The sequence below is a fragment of the Manis pentadactyla genome, chromosome 7 (assembly GCF_030020395.1).
Source record: "Manis pentadactyla isolate mManPen7 chromosome 7, mManPen7.hap1, whole genome shotgun sequence".
Classification (NCBI taxonomy): Eukaryota; Metazoa; Chordata; class Mammalia; order Pholidota; family Manidae; genus Manis; species Manis pentadactyla.
This window is the reverse complement of record NC_080025.1, coordinates 38,801,774-38,826,369: the sequence shown is the minus strand read 5'-3', so window position 1 is coordinate 38,826,369 and position 24,596 is coordinate 38,801,774. Positions and strand designations below refer to the sequence as shown.

General features: G+C 45.9%; 1 protein-coding gene across 1 annotated transcript in view; it reads left to right on the top strand.

Annotated features, from left to right (window-relative positions):
• Window positions 1-24,596, top strand: part of GCK (glucokinase) — a 70,672-nt gene that overhangs the window by 41,924 nt on the left and 4,152 nt on the right. The window contains exons 2-7 of the mRNA XM_036910258.2: window positions 17,985-18,147; window positions 18,599-18,753; window positions 20,376-20,495; window positions 21,717-21,812; window positions 21,983-22,082; window positions 23,887-24,070. Of these exons, the coding sequence (XP_036766153.1) occupies window positions 17,985-18,147; window positions 18,599-18,753; window positions 20,376-20,495; window positions 21,717-21,812; window positions 21,983-22,082; window positions 23,887-24,070 (818 nt within the window). The remainder of the gene's footprint in view (window positions 1-17,984; window positions 18,148-18,598; window positions 18,754-20,375; window positions 20,496-21,716; window positions 21,813-21,982; window positions 22,083-23,886; window positions 24,071-24,596) is intronic.

Below are 24,596 nucleotides of genomic sequence, written 5' to 3'. Positions count from 1 at the left end.
TTGCTGAAAACTTCCCCAAACTAGGGGAGAAAATAGTCTCTCAGACCACAGAAGCCTACAGAACTCTCAACAGAAGGAACCCAAGGAGGACAACACCAAGACATATAATAATTAAAATGGCAAAGATCAAGGACAAGGACAGAGTATTAAAGGCAGCCAGAGACAGAAAAAAGGTCACCTACAAAGGAAAACCCATCAGGCTATCATCAGACTTCTCAACAGAAACCTTACAGGCAAGAAGAGAATGGCATGATATATTTAATGCAATGAAACAGAAGGGCCTTGAACCAAGGATACTATATCCAGCACGATTATCATTATCATTTAAATATGAAGGACAGACAAAACAAGCCCCAGACAAGCAAAAGTTGAGGGAATCTGCCTCCCACAAACCACCTCTACAGGGTATTTTGGAGGGACTGTTCTAGATGGAAGCACTCTTAAGACTAAATAGATATCACCAGAGAAAATAAAATCACAGCAAAGAAAGCAGACCAACCAAATACTAACTAAAGGCAAAAAATAAAATCAACTACTCACAAAAGCAGTCAAAGGAAACATAAAAGAGCACAGAATAAAACACCTAACATATAAAGAATGGAGGAGGAGTAATAAGAAGGGAGAGAAACAAAGAATCATCAGACTGTGTTTATAATAGCTCAATAAATGAGTTAAGTTAGACAGTTAGGTAGTAAAGAAGCTAACCTTGAACCTTTGGTAACCATGAATCTAAAGTTACAATGGCAATAAGTACATATCTTTCAATAATCACCCTAAATGTAAATGGACTGAATGCACCAATCAAAAGACACAGAGTAATAGAATGGATAAAAAAGAAAGACGCATCTATATGCTGCTTACACGAGATGCACCACAAACCCAAAGACATACACAGACTAAAAGTCAAGGGATGGAAAAAGATATTTCATGCAAACAACAGGGAGAAAAAAGCAGGTGCTGCAGTACTAGTATCAGACAAAATAGACTTCAAAACAAAGAAAGTAACAAGAGATAAAAAAGGACATTACATAATGATAAAGGGCTCAGTCCAACAAGAGGATATAACCATTATAAATATATGTGCACCCAATACAGGAGCACCACCATATGTGAAACAAATACTAACAGAATTAAAGGAGGAAATAGAATGCAATGCATTCATTTTAGAAAAATTCAACACACCACTCAATCCAAATGACAGATCCACCAGACAGAAAATAAGTAAGGACACAGAGGCACTGAACAACACACTAGAACAGATGGACCTAATAGACATCTACAGAACTCTATACCCAAAAGTAGCAGGATACACATTCTTCTCAAGTGCACATGGAACATTTTGCAGAATAGACCACATACTAGGCCTCAGTAAATTTGAAAGGACTGAAATTCTACCAACCAACTTCTTGGACCACAAAGGTATAAAACAAGAAATAAATTGTACAAAGAAAGCAAAAAGGCTCACAAACACATGGAGGCTTAACAACATGTTCCTAAATAATCAATGTATCAATGACCAAATTAAAATGGAGATCCAGAAATATATGGAAACAAATAACAACAACAACACAAAGTCCCAACTTCTGTGGGATGCAGCGAAAGTAGTTCTAAGAGGAAAGTATGTAGCAATCAGGCATATTTAAAGAAGGAAGAAAAATCCCAAATGAATAGTCTAAAGTCACAATTATTGAAATTGGAAAAAGAAGAACAAATGAGGCCTAAAGTCAGCAGAAGGAGGGACATAATAAAGATTAGAGAAGAAATAAATAAAATTGAGAAGAATAAAACAATAGAAAAAATCAATGAAACCAAGGTAAGCCTCTAGCCAGACTTATTAAGAGAAAAAGAGAATCAACACACATCAACAGAATCAGAAACAAGACAGGAAAAATCATGATGGACTCCACAGAAATACAAAAAATTATTAGAAAATACTATGAAAACGTATATGCTAACAAGCTGGAAAACCTAGAAGAAATGGACAACTTCCTAGAAAAATACAACCTTCCAAGACTGACCAAGGAAGAAACACAAAATCTAAACAAACCAATTACCAGCAATGAAATTGAAGTGGTAATCAAAAAACTACCCAAGAGCAAAACTCCCAGACCAGATGGATTTACCGTGGAATTTTATCAGACATACAGAAAAGACATAATATCCATTCTCCTTAAAGTTTTCCAAAGATAGAAGATGTGGGAATACTCCCAAACTAATTCTATGAAGCAAGCATCACCCTAATACCAAAACCAAGCAAAGGCCCCTCCAAAAAAGAAAATTACACACCAATATTACTGATGAATGTAGATGCAAAAATACTCTACAAAATATTAGCAAACTGAATTAAAAAATACATCAAGTTGATCATACACCATGACTAAGTGGGATTCATCCAGGGATGCAAGGATGGTACAACATTCGAAAATCCATTAACATCATCCACCACATAAACAAAAAAGACAATAACCATATGATCATCTCCATAGATGCTGACAAAGCATTTGACAAAGTTCAACATCCATTCATGATAAAAACTCTCAACAAAATGGGTATAGAGGGTAAGTACCTCAACATAATAAAAGCCGTATATGATAAACCCACAGCCAGCATCATACTTAACAGCAAGAAGCTGAAAGCTTTTCCTCTAATATCAGAAACAAGACAGGGATGCCCACTCTCCCCACTTTTATTCAACATAGTACTGGAGGTCCTAGCCACGGCAATCAGACAAAACAAGGAAATACAAGGAATCCAGATTGGTAAAGAGGAAGTCAAACTGTCACTATTTGCAGATGACATGATATTGTACATAAAAATCCCTAAAGACTCCACTCCAAAACTACTAGATCTATATCAGAATTCAGCAAAGTTGCAGGATACAAAATTAATACACAGAAATCTGTTGCTTTCCTATACACTAATAATGAACTAAAAGAAAGAGAAATCAGGAAAACAATTCCATTCACAATTGCATGAAAAAGAATAAAATACCTAGGAATAAACCTAACCAAGGGAGTGAAAGATCTATACCCTGAAAACTACAGGACACTCTTAAGAGAAATTAAAGAGGACACTAACAAATGGAAACTCATCCCATGCTCTTGGCTATGAAGAATTAGTATTGGCAAAATGGCCATTCTGCCTAAAGCAATCTACAGATTCAAGGCAATCCCTATCAAATTACCAAAAGCATTCTTCAACGAACTGGAACAAATAGTTCAAAGAGTCATATGGAACCACCAAAGACCCCAAATAGCCAAAGCAATCCTGAGAAGGAAGAAAAAAGTGTGGGGGAGATCTTGCTCCCCAATTTCAAGCTCTACTACAAAGCCACAGTAATCAAGACAGTATGGTACTGGCACCGACCCACAGACCAGTGGAACAGAATAGAGATTCCAGACATTAACCCAAACATTTATGATCAATTAATATATGATAAAGGAGCCATGGATATACAATGGGGAAATGACAGCCTCTTCAACAGTTGGTGTTGGCAAAACTGGACAGCTACATGTAAGAGAATGAAACTGGATCATTGTCTAACCCCATACACAAAAGTAAATTCAAATTGGATCAAAGACCTGAATGTAAATCATAAAATCATAAAACTCTTAGAAAAAAACATAGGCAAAAATCTCTTGGACATAAACATGAGCAACTTCTTCATGAACATATCTCCTGGGGCAAGGGAAACAAAGGCAAAATGAACAAGTGGGACTATATCAAGCTGAAAAGCTTCTGTACAGCAAAGGACACCATCAATAGAACAAAAAGGCATCCTACAGTATGGGAGAATATATTCATAAATGACAGATCCAATAAAGGGTTGACATCCAAAATATATAAAGAGCTCACACACCTCAACAAACAAAAAGCAAATAATCCAATTAAAAAATGGGCAGAGGAGCTGAACAGACAGTTCTCCAAAGAAGAAATTCAGATGGCCAACAGACACATGAAAATATGGTCCACATCGCTAGTCATCAGAGAAATGCCAATTAAAACCACAATGTGATATCACCTCACACCTATAAAGATTGCCACCATCCAAAAGACAAACAGCAGCAAATGTTGGTGAGGTTGTGGAGAAAGGGGAACCCTCCTGCACTGCTGGTTGGAATGTAAGTTAGTTCAACCATTGTGGAAAGCAGTATGGAGGTTCCTCAAAATGCTCAAAATAGAAATACCATTTGACCCAGGAATTCCACTTCTAGGAATTTACCCTAAGAATGCAGCAGCCCAGTTTGAAAAAGACAGATGCACCCTTATGTTTATTGCAGCACTATTTACAATAGCTAAGAAATGGAAGCAACCTAAGTGTCCGTCAGTAGATGAATGGTAAAGAAGATGTGGTACATATACACAATGGAATATTATTCAGCCATAAGAAGAAAACAAGTCCTACCATTTGCAACAACATGGGTGGAGCTAGAGGGTATTATGCTCATTGAAATAAGCCAGGCAGAGAAAGACAAGTATGAAATGATTTCACTCATCTGTGGAGTATAAGAACAAAGAAAAAACTGAAGGAACAAAACAGCAGCAGAATCACAGAACCCAAGAATGGACTAACAGTTACCAAAGGGAAAGGGACTGGGGAGGATGGGTGGGAAGGGAGGGATAAGGGCAGAGGGGGGGAAGAAAGTGGCCATTAAGATTAGCATATATAATGTGGGGGGTCACAGGGAGGGTTGTATAACACAGAGAAGACAAGTAGTGATTCTACAGCATCTTATTACACTGATGGGCAGTGACTGTAATGGGGTTTTTTGGGGGGACTTGGTGAAGGCGGGAGTCTAGTAAACATAATGTTCCTCACGTAATTATAGATCAGTGATACCAATAAATATATATATTACTTCATGAATACATATTTATTGCAGCAAATCATATAAAATACAGATAAGCAAAAAGGAAAATAAAGCTGCTCATAGTTCCACCATCAAGATAATTACTACTAACATTTTGCTGTATTTCCTCCCATGTTTATAGGGTATATAATATATATATACATGACAGAAATGGATCATGCTATATTTTAGAACTCTTTTCCTCTGTATTAGTCATCTGTTCTTGTGTAAAAAATTACCTGAAAACTTAGTGACGTGAAGCAATGAGCCTTTATTATCTCACACAGTTTCTGTAGGTCAGGAATCCAGGAGTTGTTTGGTTAGGGTTTCTGGCTCGGTTCTCTCAAGAAGTTGGCTGGGGCTGGTGGCTTTGTTCTCAGGATGGGTCACTCATGTGCCTGTCAAGGTGGAGCTTCCTGTGGGCAGAGGGGTTCTGGTCTTCTGAGAGGACCTCCCATGGGACCTGAGAGTCTTCATGGCCCAGCACTGGCTTTACCCAGAGTGAAGGATTCAGGGCAGGAGCTGCCTGTCCTTGATGGCCTAGCCTCAAAGTCACAGTCCATCATTCCTGCAACACCTGTTAGGCACACAGGCTCGACCTGTTGGCATGGGTGGGACTGCACAGGGGTCCCTGCCAGTGGTGGGGCTTGTAGGAGGCCCTCTAGAGGGTGGCCACCACATTCTCTTTACGAAGTACCTCATGGATGCCTTTCCATGCCAATAGAGACAAATCCATTTTGTCTTTTTTAGTGTTTGCATATAAATGAAGCATAATTTATTTAACCAAGTCCCTGCAGTTGTATGTAGGTTATGTCCCAGTTTTTTATTCTAGAAAGAGTAATCTGGAATATCCCTCACTAAACAGGTCAGTTTATTCCCTGGAGGTAAATTTAAAGAAAACCTAGTCATGCTTGTCAGTTAGCTCCTTGAGCCACAAGGACCGAGGACGCCAGTCAGGACACAGACTGAGGTCCCCTGGTCTGCTCTCACAGATGCCCGCCTCACTCCCCAGAAGATGGTGGCTCGTGTGCCAAGGCACGTTAGCCTGTTGTCAGGAAGCTCTGTTTTTCTAGAAACGAGGAGAAAACATGCTGATCAAACCCCTCCAGGGCAGCCCGTAAGCAGTGAAGATGCGGTGCTCCTGGGCATCTTCCCTAAGGCCCTGCTTCTCCTGCCTCTGCTCTCTGGGCAGCTCTCATCCTGCTGTGCCCCCCACCCATGCCAGGACGTGGAGGCACACAGGAGGGCTGGCTCTGGAGGCCTTGGAGGGGATGTGGGAATGTTGGACCCCTCCTGTCCTCATTGCAACCTGAATACAAGGAGGTAGCCCCAGGAAAAGACTTGGGGAGGGATCTTCAGGAAGCCAGAAAGGAGCTGTGGCCCCCACCCAGGCCTTTCCACTCCCGCTTCCCAGAGGACAGAGCTGGGGGCTCTGAGGCTCTCCAGTGCTATGTGCTTGGGCCAGAAGAGGGGCAGCTGCTTCTTTATCTGGCTGGTTTGAAGTGACACCCACTCCAAACCAGGCAGTAAGCCCTGCCTCCGCATGCAGTGGCTCTTGGCCAGGGTGTGACCTGTCACACATGGGTGTCTGGTGAAGCCATTTTTGCTCTATTTTTGGAAAGGGACTAATCCTGTCAAAGACTTTCTTGGGGGTGACTACCTGGTCATCGGCAGGAGGGCCTGGCATTCCACCAAGCTACCATCCTGCAGACTGTTAATTTGGGAAGGCCTTGGCAGGTGCCATGTGCCCAGGGTGTGACAAGGCCACTTCCAGCACAGGGCCTTGTCACTGGCCCCTCCCCACTCCCACCCCCCACTCCTGCGGTCCAGCCTCTCAAGGAGGGGTCTAAGCTCAACACATGGAGAGCTTTGGGCCCTGGGGGCCAGGGAGTGGGGCCCCTGGGCAAATGCTGGGAGCTGTGTGGGTTTTGGAGCCCATCCCAGTGCTCTGGGGGACACTGTGAGCCCTGACATGTGTCCAGCTGCAGCCTGGCCCTGTGCTCCTGGGCCTGAGGGTGGCTGTGCACCCCAGGTGCCCACATACACCAAGGAAGAGCATCTACCACCCACCAACCCAGACCTGCCATGAGGATCCCAGGGAAGCCACGATGGGAGAGCCTGAGAGCCAGGGGCACCAGCCATCTCCTGGCTCCTCCCTGCACATCCCAGGCCAGCACCAGGAGCCAGGGGTCTGGGGGAATGGCCCTGTTAGGTGGCTGAAGTGGCCCACCACCTGCCAGGAGCATGGGAGAGCCATTCAGGCAGGAATCCCCCAGTTTGGTGTAGCCATGAGCCCTGGAGATGTGTCTGTGACCTCTTGGTGAGCAGGTGGGAGTGTAGCTGTTGGGGCAGAAAGGCTCTGTCTGCACTTTGTTCTCCCAAGGCCTGACCTGGGGGAAGAGGAGGCCTTTTCAGGGCCCTGAGAGGGCAGCATCCCACATTTCCTAGGCTGCACAGGCTGGTTTGCATAGATATCCAGCATGAGACTTGTAAGAGACTTTTAGAGGTGGGGTCCTGGCTCCAGGAAGGGCTGGAGGCCCGGCCCTGAAATGGAGCAGGAGACAACCATTTGGGCTGAGGAGGTGGACTCAGAGGCAGTGCTTGGGTTCAAACTCAGTGGTGAGCCTCCTGGCTCTTGCTTGGGAAGGTATTCCTCTGAACTATCTGTTCATTAGTCAGAAAAGGAAGTAATAACATACCTGTGCTCTGGGGTGACTGAGCATTAGGGGGCACTACAGGGTGTCCTGACCTACTCCTGGGGGTTCACAGGGGGTCAAGGCAAAGCTCCAACCCCATGACTTGAACCCACCAACCTGCCTTGAGGACTGAGGGCACTTGCAGATCAGAGTGCCCTCCTTCTGGGGCTGGATTCAAATGTTGGCAGCAAATTTAAGCTTTTGAGAATATTGTACAGGATAAAGCAGAGCCACAGGCTAGGTGCAACCTCATTGGCAGAATGGAATCAAGTTTTCTCTAAGGTCCCATCTTATGGTTTCACCCACAGTCAGACAAACCCTTGGAAGATCTGTACACCTGTTGAAAGCCCCAGGCCTTGTGTACCAGCATTTGGGCATTGTTGGTGGGCTGGGTCCCCGAGTCTTCACTGTCCTGGGGTGCTTACATGCTCGAGTGGCCCTTTCTCTACAGAAGAATTGCAGGAATGAAATTGCTGAATTAAACTAAATTTTGGTACAACAATTAGTTACTAAGCAGATGCAAAATCAAATCAACTACCCCCAAAGTCAATCAAGGGATAGACAAAGAGTACAGAATATGATACCCAACATATAAAGAATGGAGGAGAAAGAAAAAGGAGGAAGGAAGAAAAATGAACCTTTAGGTTGTGTTTGTAATAGCATATGAAGTGAGTTAATTGAGACTGTTAGATAGTAAGGTTATTACCCTTGAATGCTTGGTAACCACAAATCTAAAGCCTGCAATGGCAATAAGTACATACCTATTAATAATCACCCTAAATGTAAATGGTTTGAATGCACCAATCAAAAGACATACAGTCACTGAATGGACAAAAAACAAAACCCATCTATATGCTGCCTACAAGAGACTCACTTCAAACCCAAAGACATACGCAGACTGAAAGTGAAGGGATGGGAAAAGATAATTCATGCAACTAATAGGGAGAAAAAAGCAGGAGTTGCAGTACATGTATCAGACAAAAAAGGGTTCAAAACAAAGAAAGTCACAGGAGACAATGAAGGATATTACATAATGATAAAGGGGTCAGTCCAACAAGAGGATATAACTATTATAAATATCTATGCACCCAACACAGGAGCACCTACATATGTGAAACAAATACTAACAGAATTAAAAGGGGAAATAGAATGCAATGCATTTCATTTCAGGAGACATCAACACATCACTCAATCCAAAGGACAGATCAACCAGACAGAAAATAAGCAAAGAGACAGAGGCACTGAACAACATATTAAAACAGATGGACCTAATGGACATCTATAGAACACTCTATCCAAAAGCAACAGGATACACATTCTTCTCAAGTGCATATGGAACATTTTCAAGAATAGATCACATACTAGGCCACAAAAAGAGCCTCAGTATATTCAAAAAGATTGAAATTGTACCAACCAGCTTCCCAGATCACAAATGTATGAAACTAGAAATAAATTACACAAAGAAAATGAAAAAGCCCACAAACACATGGAGGCTTAATAACATGCTCCTAAATAATCAATGGATCAATGACCAATTAAAAGACAGATCAAGCAATATATGGAGACAATGACAACAATAATTCAACACTGCAAAATCTGAGGGATGGAGCGAAAGCTGTGCTAACAGGGAAGTATATTGCAATACAGGTCTACCTCAGGAAAGAAGAACAATCCCATATAAGCAGTCTAAACTCACAATTAACAAAACTAGAAAAGGAACAACAAATGAGGCCTAAAGCCAGTAGAAGGAGGGACATAATAAAGATTAGAGCAGAAATAAATAAAATCCAGAAGAATAAAATAATAGAAAGCATCAATGAAAGCAGGAGATGGTTCTTCAAGAAAATAAACAGAATAGATAAACCCCTAGCCAGACTTATCAAGAAAAAAAGTGTGTACACATAAACAGAATCAGAAATGAGAAAGTAAAAATCACTACAGACACCATAGAAATACAAATAATTATGAGAGAATACTATGAAAACATATATGCTAATAAACTGGATAACCTAGAAGAAATGGACAACTTTCTAGAAAAATACAACCTTCCAAGGCTGACCCAGGAAGAAACAGAAAATCTGAACAGACCAATTACCAGCAATGAAATTGAACTGGTAATCAAAAAACTACCTAAGAGCAAACCCCTGGACCAGATGATTTCACTGCTGAATCTCATCAAACATGTGGTGAAGACCTAATACCCACCCTCCTTAATATTTTCCATCAAGTAGAAGAGGAGGGAATACTCCCAGACTCATTCTATGAAGCCAACATCACGCTAATACCAAAACCAGGCAAAGAAAACACACACAAAGAAATAACAGACCAATATCCCCAATGAACATAGATGCAAAAATACTCAACAAAATATTAGCAAACCAAATTAAAAAATACATCAAAAAGATTATCCATCATGATCAAGTGGGATTCATCCCAGGGATGCAGGGATGGTACAACATTTGAAAATCCATCCACATCACCCACCACATCAATAATAAGAAGGACAAAAACCACATGATCATCTCCATAGACACTGAAAAAGCATTTGACAAAATTCAGCATTCACTCGTGATAAAAAGTCTCAACAAAATGGGTATAGAGGGCAAGTAACTCAACATAATAAAGGCCATATATGACAAACCCACAGCCAACATTATACTGAACAGCAAGAAGCTGAAAGCTTTTCCTTTAAGATCGGGAACAAGACAGGGATGCCCACTCTCCCTGTTTTTATTCAACATAGTACCAGAAGTCGTAGCCACGGCCATCAGATAACACAAAGAAATAAAAGGCATCCAGATTGGCAAGGAAGAAGTTAAACTGTCCCTGTTTGCAGATGACATGATATTGTACATAAAAAACCCTAAAGAATTCACTCCAAAACTACTAGATCTAATATCTGAATTCAGCAAAGTTGCAGGTTACAAAACTAATACACAGAAATCTGTTGCATTCCTATACATTAATGATGAACTAGCAGAAAGAGAAATCAGGAAAACAATTCCATTCACAATTGCATCAAAAAAAATGAAAAACCTAGGAATGAACCTAATGAAGGAAGTGAAAGAACTATACTCTGAAAACTACAAGACACACATGAGAGAAATTAAAGATGATACCAATAAATGTAAATGCATCCTGTGCTCATGGATAGGAAGAATTAATATTGTCAAAATGGCCATCCTGCCTAAAGCAATCTACAGATTCAAGGTAATCCCTATCAAAATATCAACAGCATTTGTCAATGAACTAGAGCAAACAGTTCTAAAATTCACATGGAACCACAAAAGATCCCGAATAGCCAAAGCAATCCTGAGAAGGAAGAGTAAAGTGGGTTGAATTATGCTCCCTGCTTCAAGCTCTACTAAAAAGCCACAGTGATCAAGACTATTTGGTACTGGCACAAGAACAGACCCATAGACCAATGGAACAGACTAGAGAGCCCAGATATAAACCTAAACATATATGGTCAATAAATATACGATAAAGGAGCCATAGATATACAATGGGGAAATGACAGCCTCTTCAACAGCTGGTGTTGGCAAAACTGGACAGCTACATGCAAGAGAATGAAACTGGATTATTGTTTAACCCCATACAATAAAGTAAACTCAAAATGGATCAAAGACCTGAATGTAAGTCATGAAATCATAAAACTCTTAGAAAAAAACATAGGCAAAAATCTCTTGTATATAAACATGAGCAACTTCTTCATGAACATATCTCTCTGGGCAAGGGAAACAAAAGCAAAAATGAACAAGAGGGACTATATGAAACTAAAACGCTTCTGTACAGCAAAGGACACCATTCTGTACAGCAAAGGATATCCTACAGTATCAGAGAATATATTCATAAATGACATATCCGATAAGGGCTTGACATACAAATTATATAAAGAGTTCACACACCTCAACAAACAAAAAGCAAATAAGCCAATTAAAAAATGGGCAGAAGAGCTGAACAGACAGTTCTCCAAAGAAGAAATTCAGATGGCCAACAGACACATGAAAAGATGCTTCACATCACTAATTATCAGAGAAATGCAAATTAAAACCACAATGAGATATCACCTCACACCAATAAGGATGGCCACCATCCAAAAGACAAACAACAACAAATCTTGGTGAGAATGTGGAGAAAGGGGAACCCTCCTACACTGCTGGTGGGAATGTAAACTAATTCAACCATTGTGGAAAGCAGTATGGAGGTTCTTAAAAAGGCTAAAAATAGAAATACCATTTGACCCAGGAATTGCACTCCTAGGAATTTACCCTAAGAATTCAGGAGCCCAGTTTGAAAAAGACAGATGCACCCCTATGTTTATCGCAGCACTATTTACAATAACCAAGAAATGGAAGCAACCTAAGTGTCCATCAGTAGATGAATGGATAAAGAAGATGTGGTACATATACACAATGGAATATTATTCAGCCATAAGAAGAATATAAATCCCAGCATTTGCAACAACATGGATGGAGCTAGAGGGTATTATGCTCAGTGAAATAAGCCAGGCGGAGAAAGACAAGTACCAAATGATTTCACTCATATGTGGAGTATAAGAACAAAGATAAAACTGAAGGGACAAAACAGCAGCAGACTCACAGAACCCAAGAATGGACTAACAGTTACCAAAGGGAAAGGGACTGGGGACGATGGGTGGGAAGGGAGGGATAAGGGGGGAAAAGGGGCATTATAATTAGCATACATAATGTAGTGGGGGGGACATGGGAAATGCAGTATAGCTCTGAAAAGACAAGTAATGATTCTACAGCATCTTACTACACTGATGGACAGTGATTGTAATGTGGTATGTGGTGGGGACTTGATAATGGGGGTGTCTAGTAACCATAATATTGCTCATGTAATTGTACATTAATAATAGCAAAAGAAAAAAAGTAGATGTTGGCCTCAAGTCCAGAGTGCCCTTTGACAGGTGGCTTGACTTCCTGCGATTTTGGGGGCTCCACGGAGGGTCTTCGTGGCCTGGAAGTCACAGAGCTGCAGGGCCAGGCTTCATTCAGGCAGTGGCAGGGCCCCACGTGGGCCTGGACACAGAGGGTGGAGCCTTTGGCCCAAGACCCTCATGCATCCAGGCTCCTCACCACCAGATGGGTGGCCAGGGCTGGGGGATGGGGGACCCAGCAGGGCCTGTGGGGGGCCTTGTGCATGTTCAGCATCGCTTTTGTTAAGAGCCTGTGGATTCCTGCGGTCCCGCTCACACTGTGTCTTAAATGGGTCCCTGAAACAATTCTGTTTTGGGGGAGGTGCTGGGCAGGCTCCAGAGGACTTCTGGCAGAGCCTGTGCATGGTGGCTTTGGGAGCAGGCCCCATGGCTGCACGTGCCTGCCCACATGACTTCTCTGAGCCTTTCCTTGTCTAGAGGAGGGGCAGACGCTGGCGCCTTCCCTAGCACACCAGCATGAGGGTGGGAGGTAGCCTGTGTCCTGTGCTGAGCTCAGGGCCTGGCATATTGGAAGAATTAAACAAATGCTCTGTTACTGTTCGTTCCTGGCACATTTTATGTTTGCAAGTGTCTGAAAGAAACCGAAGAGGCCCAGCTGTAGGCGCCAGCCTCTAAGGTCACCAGGGGTGTTTCACTGAGCCCTGAGGGCTGCAGGACTATGGTCTGGCCTCATGCTTAGAGCCATAGAATGGCTTGGAAAATCTGGTGTTTGATTCTGTGTGTTTTATCATAGATTTTGTCAGCCCTATCCCTTAGTTCCCCTCCCTGGGTTTACATTTTAACACTGGGATCTCAAGAAGAGAAATGTAAAGGGCCTGCATTCATTAGGAAATCTTTGGGCTGCAAGAGAGCACACACCTGACTGGGGCCACAAGTGATCAGTGTCCGCTCCTGAGAAACCAGCACATGGAGGTGGGACCAGGGTTGACTCAACACATCAGTGATGTCACCTGGTCTGGACTTGCTCTGTGTCTCTTCTCCACCACCTACAAGATGCTGACAGCTTTTTCCTTTGTCCTTGTGTCCTCATGGGTGCAGGACAGCTGCTGCAGTGCCATTAATTACACGCTTATACAGCTGTGTTCACCAAAGTTAGAGGGGCCCTGACCTTCCCAGAAGGTCCCTGTCCTGCTAAAAGCAGAACTGGGTCACATGCCAACTCTAAGCCAAGGCACCAGTCAGAGGGGACAGGCTGTCTGTGCTCGGTTTTGCCCAGCCATGGACTGTCCCCCCAGACCTGGGAAGGGGCTTCTTTCTTCTTTATTTATTATTTTGGTATCGTTAAAATACAATTACATGAGCAACATTGTGGTTACTAGATTCCCTCCATTATAAAGTCCCCCCCACAAACCCCATTAGAGTTACTGTCCATCAGCGTAGTAAGATGCTACAGAGTCACTACTTGTCTTCTCTGTACTATCCTGCCTTCCCTGTGCCCCCCCAGTACATTATGTATGCTAATCATAATACCCCCTAATCCCCTTCTCCCTCCATTTCCACCCATCCTCCCCAGCCACTTTCCCTTTGGTACCTGTTAGTCCATTCTTGGGTTCTGTGAGTCTGCTGCTGTTTTGTTCCCTCAGTTTTTGCTCTGTTCCTATGCTCCACAGATGAATGAAATCATTTGGTACTTGTCTTTCTCTGCCTGGCTTATTTCACTGAGCATAATACCCTCTAGCTCCATCCATGTTGTTGCAAATGGTGGGATTTGTTTTCTTCTTATGGCTGAATAATACTCCATTGTGTATATGTACCACCTCTTCTTTATCCATTCATCTACTGATGGACACTTAGGTTGCTTCCATTTCTTGGTTATTGTAAATAGTGCTGCGATAAACACAGGAGTGCATATATCTTTTTGAGACTGGGAAACGGCATTCTTAGGGTAAATTCCTAGGAGTGGAATTCCCGGGTCAAATGGTATTTCTACTTTTAGTTTTTTTGAGGAACCTCCATATTGCTTTCCACAATGGTTGAACTAGGTTACATTCCCACCAGCAGTGTAGGAGGGTTCCCCTTTCTCTGCATCCTTGCCAGCATTTGTTTTTCTTAGTCTTTTCGATGCTGGTCATCCTAACTGGTGTGAGGTGATATCTCATTGTGGTTTTATTTGCATTTCTCTGATAATTAGTTATGTGTAGCATCTTTTCATGTGTTTGTTGGCCATCTGAATTTCTTCTTTGGAGAACTGTCTCTTCATATCCCCACCCATTTTTTAATGGGGTTATTTGCTTCTTGGGTGTTGAGGTGTGTGAGTTCTTTATATATTTTGGATGTTAACTCCTTGTCGGATATGTTGTTTACAAATATATTCTCCAATACTGTAGGATGTCTTTTTGTTCTGTTGGTAGTGTCCTTTGCTGTACAGGAGCTTTTTAGCATGATGTAGTCCCATTTGTTCATTTCTTATTTTTTTTCTCTTGCCCAGGAGATTCTTTCAGGAAAAAGTTGATCATGTTTATATTCAAGAGATTTTTGCCTATGTTTTCTTCTAAGAGTTTTGTGGTTTCATGACTTACATTCAGGTCTTTGATCCATTTTGAGTTTACTTTAGTGTATGGTGTTAGACAATAATCCAGTTTCATTCTCTTACATGTAGCTGTCCAGTTTTGCCAACACCAGCTGTTGAAGTGGCTATCATTTCCCCATTGTATGTCCATGGCTCCTTTATTGTATATTAATTGACCATATATGTTTAGGTTTATATCTGGGCTCTCTAGTCTGTTCCATTGGTCTATGGGTCTGTTCTTGTGCCAGTACCAAATAGTCTTGATCACTGTGGCTTTGTAGTAGAGCTTGAAGTCAGGGAGCATAATTCAACCCACTTTATTCTTCCTTCTCAGGATTGCTTTGGCTATTTGGGATCTTTTGTGGTTCCATATGAATTTTAGAACTGTTTGTGCTAGTTCATTGATGAATGCTGTTGGTGTTTCAATGGGGATTGCCTTGAATCTGTAGATTGCTTTAGGCAGGATGGCCATTTTGACAATATTAATTCTTCCTATGCATGAGCACAGGATGTGTTTACATTTATTGGTATCTTCTTTAATTTCTCTCATGTGTGTCTTGTAGTTTTCAGAGTATAAATCTTTCATTTTCTTTATTAGGTTCATTCCTAGGTATTTTTCTTTTTGATGCAATTGTGAATGGAATTGTTTTCCTGATTTCTCTTTCTGCTAGTTCATCATTAATGTATAGGAATGCAACAGATTTCTGTGTATTAGTTTTGTATCCTGCAACTTTGCTGAATTCAGATATTAGATCTAGTAGTTTTGGAGTGAATTCTTTAGGGTTTTTTATGTACAATATCATGTCATCTGCAAACAGAGACATTTTAACTTCTTCCTTGCCAATCTGGATGCCTTTTATTTCTTTGTGTTGTCTGATGGCTGTGGCTACGACCTCTGGTACTATGTTGAATAAAAGCAGGGAGAGTGGGCATCCCTGTCTTGTTCCCAATCTTAAAGGAAAAGCTTTCAGCTTCTTGCTGTTCAGTATAATGTTGGCTGTGGGTTTGTCATATATGGTCTTTATTATGTGGAGGTACTTGCCCTCTATACCCATTTTGTTGAGACTTTTTATCATCAGTGGATACTGAATTTTGTCAAATGCTTTTTCAGTATCTATGGAGATGATCATGTGGTTTTTGTCCTTTTTTTTGTTGATGTGTTGAATGTTGATGGATTTTTTAATGTTGTACCATCCTTGCATCCCTGGGATGAATCCCACTTGATCATGATGGATGATCTTTTTGATGTATTTTTTAATTTGGTTTGCTAATATTTTGTTGAGTATTTTTGCATCTATTTTCTTCAGGGATGTTGGCCTGCGATTTTCTTTTTTTGTGGGGTCTTTGCCTGGTTTTGGTATTAGAGTGATGCTGGCCTCATAGTATGAGTTTGGGAATATTGCCTCCTCTTCTACTTTTTGGAAAACTTTAAGGAGGACAGGTATTAGGTCTTCACTAAATGTTTGATAAGGTTCAGCAGTGAAACCATCTGTTCCAGAGGTTTTGTTCTTATGTAGTTTTTTGATTACCAATTGAATTTCCTTGCTGGTAATTGGTGTACTCAGATATTCTGTTTCTTCCTGGGACAGCCTTTGAAGGTTGTATTTTTCTAGAAAGTTGTCCATTTCTTCTAGGTTATCCAGTTTGTTAGCATATAAGTTTTCATAGTATTCTCTCATAATTCTTTTCATTTCTGTGGTGTCCATAGTGATTTTTCCTTTCTCATTTCTGAATCTGTTTATGTGTGTACACACTGTTTTCTTCTTGATATGTCTGGCTAGGGGGTTATCTATTTTGTTTATTTTCTTGAAGAACCAGCTCCTGCTTTCATTGATTCTTTCTATTGTTTTATTCTTCTCGATTTTATTTATTTCTGCTCTAATCTTTATTATGTCCCCCCTTCTACTGACTTTGGGCCTCATTTGTTCTTCCTTTTCTAGTTTCATTAATTGTGAGTTTAGACTGTTCATTTGGGATTGTTTTTCTTTCCTGAGATAGGCCTGTATTGCAATATACTTCCCTCTTAGCACGGCCGGAAGGGGCTTCTCTTAAAGCCTTCCTTTAACGTGCTGCATTCCTTCACCCACCATCCAACAAAGTGTGGGCTCTAAAGTCTGAGGAAGAAGGGCAGATGGAGTCAGAGTCTCCCCCCTGGTGTCCCACGGCACACTGCTGCCCAGGGCATGAGTTTTGTGAAGAATGGACTCATCCAAGGGTCTTTCCTTTCCTTTTTGGACCAAATAGCCCCTGAATCAAAGCAGCCTTCCCTCCATGAACACATGCTCTTGTGCCCAGGGCTGGGGCCCTAACACACCTGTCCATGCACAGGGCAGGGTGGTGTCCAGTTTCTTGGGACACACTGAGGGGGTGGGGTGGGGGAGCCACTCCCTGGAAGGTGTGCCAGGAGCACCCCCCAGGCAACCCATTCTCGTGACGGTGGCCTGACCCTGAGCTTTGTGCCGAGGCCTGCCCCCTGTCAGCAGATAGGGCCCCCGCCCCAGGCAGCCTGAGCCTTTCTCCCATGGACAGCCATGCTTCCCTCAACCAGACAAGCCTCCCCCTAGTGTTGCCTTGATTTCCCCTTGTGCACAGTATGCACACTGGCCCGTTTATCCTCTTGGTGTGAACTCCTGGAGGTAGAATGCCAGCTGCCCATCGCCCTCCAAACACGCTCTTCCAGCCCTGGGCTAGCACTTTCTTCTGTTGGGCTGGCACCTGCAGTCCCCCCAGCTTGCCCTGTCCTTGTGCCTCGCCTTCCCACCACCCAGGCCACATTCATTTGTTGCTGGTTATGGAACTTTGCTGTTCTAACTTTTCAGTCGGTTTTCTCTGTGGTAGTTTGCAATGACAGGTCTCCTTGGACCAAGAGGCAGAGGGCAAGTGAGCCCCTCGGTGTGCGGGAAATGCTGGTATCAGGCCCCAGCAGCCCCTCCCCCACCAGGTGCTGCTGCCCTCTCCTTGTGCAGGTGGAGCAGATCCTGGCTGAGTTCCAGCTGCAGGAGGAAGACCTGAAGAAGGTGATGAGGCGGATGCAGAAGGAAATGGACCGAGGCCTGAGGCTGGAGACCCACGAGGAGGCCAGTGTGAAGATGCTGCCCACCTATGTGCGCTCCACCCCTGAAGGCTCAGGTACCATGGCCCAGGGCAAGTGGAATGGCACCCATCTGGAACCTGGCTCCTTGACTGGAGGCAGCTGTCCACAGGCCCAGCAGGGAGAAACCCAGGATGCTGGTCCCAGACACAGCGGTTCTCACCCTGGCCTCAGGAAAGCTGGCTTTTATTATCCCACAGTGAGACTGGTTTGCTGTGGTTACCTGGGGGACCCCCTGCCCATTCCTGAGTTGGGCCATTTAACTAGGTCAGGTGGGCCCTGGGCTCGGGTGACTTCAGTCCAAGGCAGGGGCCTCCCACTGACTTCCCCAGCTCCCCTTTGGTCCCTACCACAGATTCCTCTGGGTCCCCCAGGTGTCTAGCTTCACCAGCCTCTTCTCCAGCTCTCTTGGTCCCCTTCTCCTCTCCTGGCCTTGGGGGTCCCGCCTGGGGTAACCTGAGGCTGATTCATTTCTCCCTGTGGCTGCAGAAGTTGGGGACTTCCTCTCCTTGGACCTGGGTGGCACCAACTTCCGGGTGATGCTGGTGAAGGTGGGGGAGGGGGAGGCAGGGCAGTGGAACGTGAAGACCAAGCACCAGATGTATTCCATCCCTGAGGATGCCATGACCGGCACCGCCGAGATGGTGAGCAGCTTGGGCTGGGGGCCAGGGAATGGGGATCATGGGGCCAGTGGGGCAAAGGGCCCGGGGCTTCATGGGGCTGAGAGGCCATGGGGTTGGAGGGCTGGGGTCCACAGTCCTGGGGGTTTGGGGGCCCAAAGGCAGGGGTCAAGACCATTCTCCATCTCAAAGCTGGGCTAGTCCTGGAGGGCTCACCTGTCCACCAGAGGTCGGGGGAGCTGTGGGTGGGAGGGTCACCCAGCCTCAGAGGGCCCTGGGAAGCAGCTGAGGGGACTAGAGGGCAGCCATGGGGCATGGCTACATCAGGTTGCACCCCTGACACGTTTCCCACAAAGATCAGAAATGTGAAGGGCGGCAGAGAGAACACACTGTGCCAGCCGGCAAGCAGCCTGTGTGCTCTCCATCCTCCCCGCACCGCAACCCTTGTCCCCAACAGCATGGACACCAAGTGGGCTGACAGCAGCCATGCTGTCTGCGCAGGCAGCAGGGCCCCCATCTAAGGGGCTTTATTGGAAACTGGGGAAAATACAAGCTTTAGACGGAGTAGGTGTTCACGTGTGTTGCTTTGGGGTTAAAGGCAAGCTTTTTGTGAAGTCTCTTTGCTCCTGAGAATTGTGAGGAAAGTGACAGAAAGATCTCAGGTGGAAAGTGCCATGCTTGGCCACAGAGCAGGGGTCAGGACGTGTCTGGGGGCCTCGTGCAATGGTGTCCTGTCTTCCTGAGTGACCTGCCAGCTTCAGGTGCCATAAGGCTCCCTGCTGCGGACTCCCCGTGAACGTGGCATCCGAGAGGTTGGGGGCCTGCTGATCATCCAGAGGATGACTATGATGGCGACTGCTGGAAAGGTCAAGGGGCATTTAGGATTTATCTTGAATGTCCAGAATCACCGGTTGGAGTTTGACCAGTTGAAATCAGATACACAGTTGGATTTTTTTCATGGGAAGTAATGTAATGCTTATAAATTAAAATGAAATAATTCAACCATCTTAAGTCTGACATAAAATTACAACAATAAAAGAAACATACTGGCTTTGGGTGAAGGGGCAGAGCCAGAGCTCTGAGGGGTTTTGAGGCAGGAGGCCCATGGCAGTCTGGCCCTTGCCATCCCCACACCCTGGGGCCTGGGCATGAATCAAGGTGGCAGATGGTATGGGGGCCTGGCTGGGCCCTAGCACCTAGCAGGGAGCTTGGTCAGTCAGCAGGGCCCCGAGCAATGCCCAGTTCTGCAGACAGGCCCACACGTGCTGCATGGGGACTGGTCCTTAGCAGGGTCAGGGATGGGGTGGAAAGGACACCCCCAGGTAGCAAAGGACACTCTGGGTGCTGGAGACAAACAGTAGTCACAGTCAGGGAGACATGTCTGTGCAAAGCCTGAGGCTGATGTCACTGGGCCCAGCTGGAAGGGATGCATGGACAGGGCACAGCTGGGCTGGGGACCAGCCCTGTCCTGATGTCACCCTGTCCCTGGAATTGCCATCAGCAGCTGGCATTAGAGAAGGTGAGGGCCATCAGGAGTGGGGGACTGAGGGGCTGGCCTGCAGGCAATGCTCTCCTGGCACCCATGGCTTCTCCGGCCTGAGGAGCCCTAGGGCACAGGGCCAGGGGCGCCCTCTGTGTGTCTCCAGCTCTTCGATTACATCTCCGAGTGCATCTCCGACTTCCTGGACAAGCATCAGATGAAACATAAGAAGCTGCCCTTGGGCTTTACCTTTTCCTTTCCTGTGAGGCATGAAGACATCGACAAGGTAGGACTGAGGTGGGGGTGGATGGGGGTACACTCCCCAAAGAAAGGCACTCCATAACTCTGCCTTCATATGCAGCCCCCATGGTGGGAAACAGGCTTGGATTCAAACAGTGGCTCCATCACTTACCTTTTATGAGACTTGAGGACTTGTAGTGGTGGTTGATTCTTAAGAGTTGTCTGAAGACTGCTCACAAGGCCCTGCGTGCACACTGTTGCCATCCCATGGCCTGTCAGGGCACTGAGCTGCACCTCAACCCCCATGGACAATGGCAGCACAGTCCCAGGTAGCTGCCTCCAGCATGCCTGTGTGTTGTCACTGTGGGCCATCTGCCTGTTTCCTGTGGGTGACCTGCCATTGTTACACATGCGCACATGTCAATTACACATATATATGCATGTAAGTTACACACACATGTAAATTGTACGTACACAGACTCACACTCATATTAATTATACATAAATATATGCATGTAATTTACTTATAAAAATTGATATAAATTTACATACCTATGTACACACACAGATCAATTACATATTAATAATGTCCACGTGTCACCGTTATACAATTATACCTGGCTATTCACACACGTTAATCATACACACATATACATGTCATACATGTGTGTACATGCACACAGGTTAATTACACATGTGAGCATGCAGAACACACGAGACCGCTGGTCCACAGGGCCAGTCCAGCACCACAGGCAGGAGCAGGAGCAGTTTTCCAGGCTGCCTTGGTTTTCCAGGCCCCCATCCCCCATGCACTGAGGGCCAGGCAACACCTTCACCCCAGTGGGCACTATGGGAGAGGAGCCCAGGCCCTACACTGGGCCGCTCCCCTCTGGACCTTATTCCTACCCTGGCATGATGACTCTGGGCTTTACTATACCAACATTCCCAGACTGGCTGGAATCTAGGAATTGGTCCATCAGGGCCCTGAGCAATGCCCAGTTCTGCGGACAGGCCCACACATGCTGTGTGGGGACTGGTCCTTGGCAGGGTCAGGGATGGGGTGGCAAGGACATCCCCAGGTAGCACAGGGGCTATCCTTATTTCCTGCAGAAATGAGATATTCCTAGAGAATTGTTTCCAACACTTTTCAAAGTTATGTGGCTGCTTTGAGCCTGTTTCCTCAACTGCAAAGTTGGGTACATGTCCCTGTGGTCCGAGCTAGCTCCCTGTCCCCCAGCATTCATCAGCAGCCCACCTCTTCCCTCAGGGTATTCTTCTCAACTGGACCAAGGGCTTCAAGGCCTCAGGAGCAGAGGGGAACAACATCGTGGGACTCTTGAGGGATGCCATCAAACGGAGAGGGGTGAGGTGATGCCTGCTCCTGGCCCCAAAACTGCCATGACCCCCCAGGCCAGGATGCCAGGGAGAGCCTTCTGGGCTTGCCCCCGGAAGGGTTCTTGGCCTCCTTTGCCTGGCCTGGAGCAGGCTGAGACAAGACTCTACTCCATCACCATGCCTCTGTACCTTTGGCAGGACTTTGAAATGGATGTGGTGGCAATGGTGAATGACACTGTGGCCACAATGATCTCCTGCTACTATGAAGACCGCCGGTGTGAGGTTGGCATGATTGTGGGTAAGAAGTGCACCCTGCCCTGTCCAGGACATTTGACCTGGACCCAAGACAACCATAGGCAGGGTTGAGGCTCCTATCTACAGAGCTGCACAGGTCCTCCACCTGCCTCTGCCTGGGCGCTGAGGAGTGGGGCACAAGTCCTGAGCAGTTGGGATCGCTGATCAGGGACTGTGGGCCAGGCATGGATCCTTGAGGTGCCAGAGCCTGGGCAGTCTTGGGGAGTGGTAGGGGTGTCCTGAATGCAGGAGCTCTTTACTGGAAGGAAGCATTTCAGCACCTGCATGTCCCTACCTCAGATGGCACACAGCTGTGTGACCACCTGGCCCATCAGCCACCTTACCTGGTAAACTGATCAAACTGGACAGATTTGTCCAAGTGGAAGAGGATAAGCATCCCTTCCTGGGGGCTCTTACCAAGCCTGGGCAGAGCTGCAACAGCCCCAGTGGAAGCAGGAGCCAGGAAAGGGGGCTGTGCTGCCCCAGCCAGCCCTCCACACCAACCCAGGGCTTTTCCCAGCCATCTGGAGGCATCGGGAGTGTTTGCTGAGGAGCAACCCTGCTGATCAGTTATCTGCTGGGCACACAGTGTGCAGGCAATTCCCTGGATGCTCAGGGGCCTGGCTACCCAGAAAGTCAGTGATGAAGTCGTCTGCTTCCATGCCGGAGTCAGCCCTGAGGGGCTGTGTTGTGCCCTCAGAAGCCCATCTCTAACTGTGCTGGGGCCCGAGCTACAGCCAGCCTCTCTCTCCTCTTGCTTCTAGAGTCTCCTTCCAGGTCACCCTTTAGATGGGAAGTTGTCTTTATGTATTGCCCAAACAGAGCTCCAGTAGCCCTGGCATGCCCCTGGGGGCCCTTTCCTCCAGAGCTGCCTGGGGCAGCTGCGGGGCCTGGCTCCCCACAGCACCCCACCTGAGCCTGCAGCTGCATGCCGCAGACATGTGCCTCCTGCATATAGAGGTGGCAGAAGGTGGCCTGTGGTCACATCTGCCCTGCAAACACTCTTGGTTACTCTGCCCAGCGCTTAAATATGTTTATAATAATTACCAAGATCTAAAAATTGGGTGAATTCACATCCAAATCTGGATTTGTTTTTTTCTCCACAAAAAATTGGAAAGGTGGCTTTCACTGGTGCCGGACTTGCAGCAGGCTCTGGGCCAGCATCTGGGTTGCTGCCGTCGATGGCATCACAGCGTGCAACCCATGCACTCATGCTTAGATTGACACTCTATTGTCATGATTTTGAAACTCTTGATGATTTTGAAACTCTTGGTGAACAAAACATGCCACGTTGTCACTTTGCATGGGACCCTGCAAACTGCAAATTCCATAGCCTGTCCCGTCTGCAGGAGCCTGGGGGCTGCTTCCTGGGGTCCACACTGTGCCTCATCTCTGGCGCCCCCTGGAAATGGGGCACAGTGCAGAGAAGCTCCAACACATGCATGGAAAGTGCCAGAAAACAAGGGTGGTGCATAGGCACGAAGAAGTCCTAACACCCCACACTTACCTCTAGCTGGCAAAGCCCTTTGACAGCCAATCCTCCCAACTACCCAGATAAGGGAAGGAGGTGTTACTCTCCCCTCTTGGGTCAAAGGAGGAGCCCAGAGAGGTGGGTCACTACCTGAGGTCACCCAGCAAACCCAGGTTTTCTAGGCCTGGGAGCAGCCCTTTCCATGCCTCTGACTGATTCAAGGACACCCTTCACACAGTGGGTGTGGAAGGAGCTCGGAAGCTGGGAAGACAGGGGCATAGGGCTTCTTGCAGGCAGGAGGTGGGCCTGATGCTGGTGCCCCCCCCACACCCGGCAGGCACAGGCTGCAATGCCTGCTACATGGAGGAGATGCAGAATGTGGAGCTGGTGGAAGGGGATGAGGGCCGTATGTGCGTCAACACCGAGTGGGGCGCCTTTGGGGACTCGGGCGAGCTAGACGAGTTTCTGCTGGAGTACGACCGCGTGGTGGATGAGAACTCGCTGAACCCAGGCCAGCAGCTGTAAGCACTGCCTCCCTGCACCCAGACAATGGGCTTGTTTTCAAACAGCTCTGGGAAAACTGACAGCCTCTCTGAAAGCTGGCCCGCATCTTCTCTCAGCTCATCGCATGTCCTGCCCCTCTGTGAACTCTAACTGACAACAGTCAGATATTCAGTCCTCAAAAAGAGGGGGTGCCCTTAGATGAGTCCTTAGATGAGCCGGAACCTCCCCGCTACAGACAGGTGACCGGGCATAGGAAGGCTCTGACAGCCTCAGCAACGTTAGCTGGGCTTAACCCAGAGCTCCCCAAAGTGCAGTGGTATTTTGTGGAAGAAAACGCGTTGGCAGAACACCACTTGAGAAGCACCCTCCGAGCTCCTGAGCCACTGCTGACCTTTGTTGACCGTGTGCCTGGCATGCGCCAATCCCTTCCTTAGCTTCCCCCGACTCACAGGTCGCGACTGGGCAGTGGTGCTCAATGTGCTTCAAGATGAGAATACAGAGGTCCGCGTCTGCTGAGCACCAAGGTGCAACTGGTGGATTCCA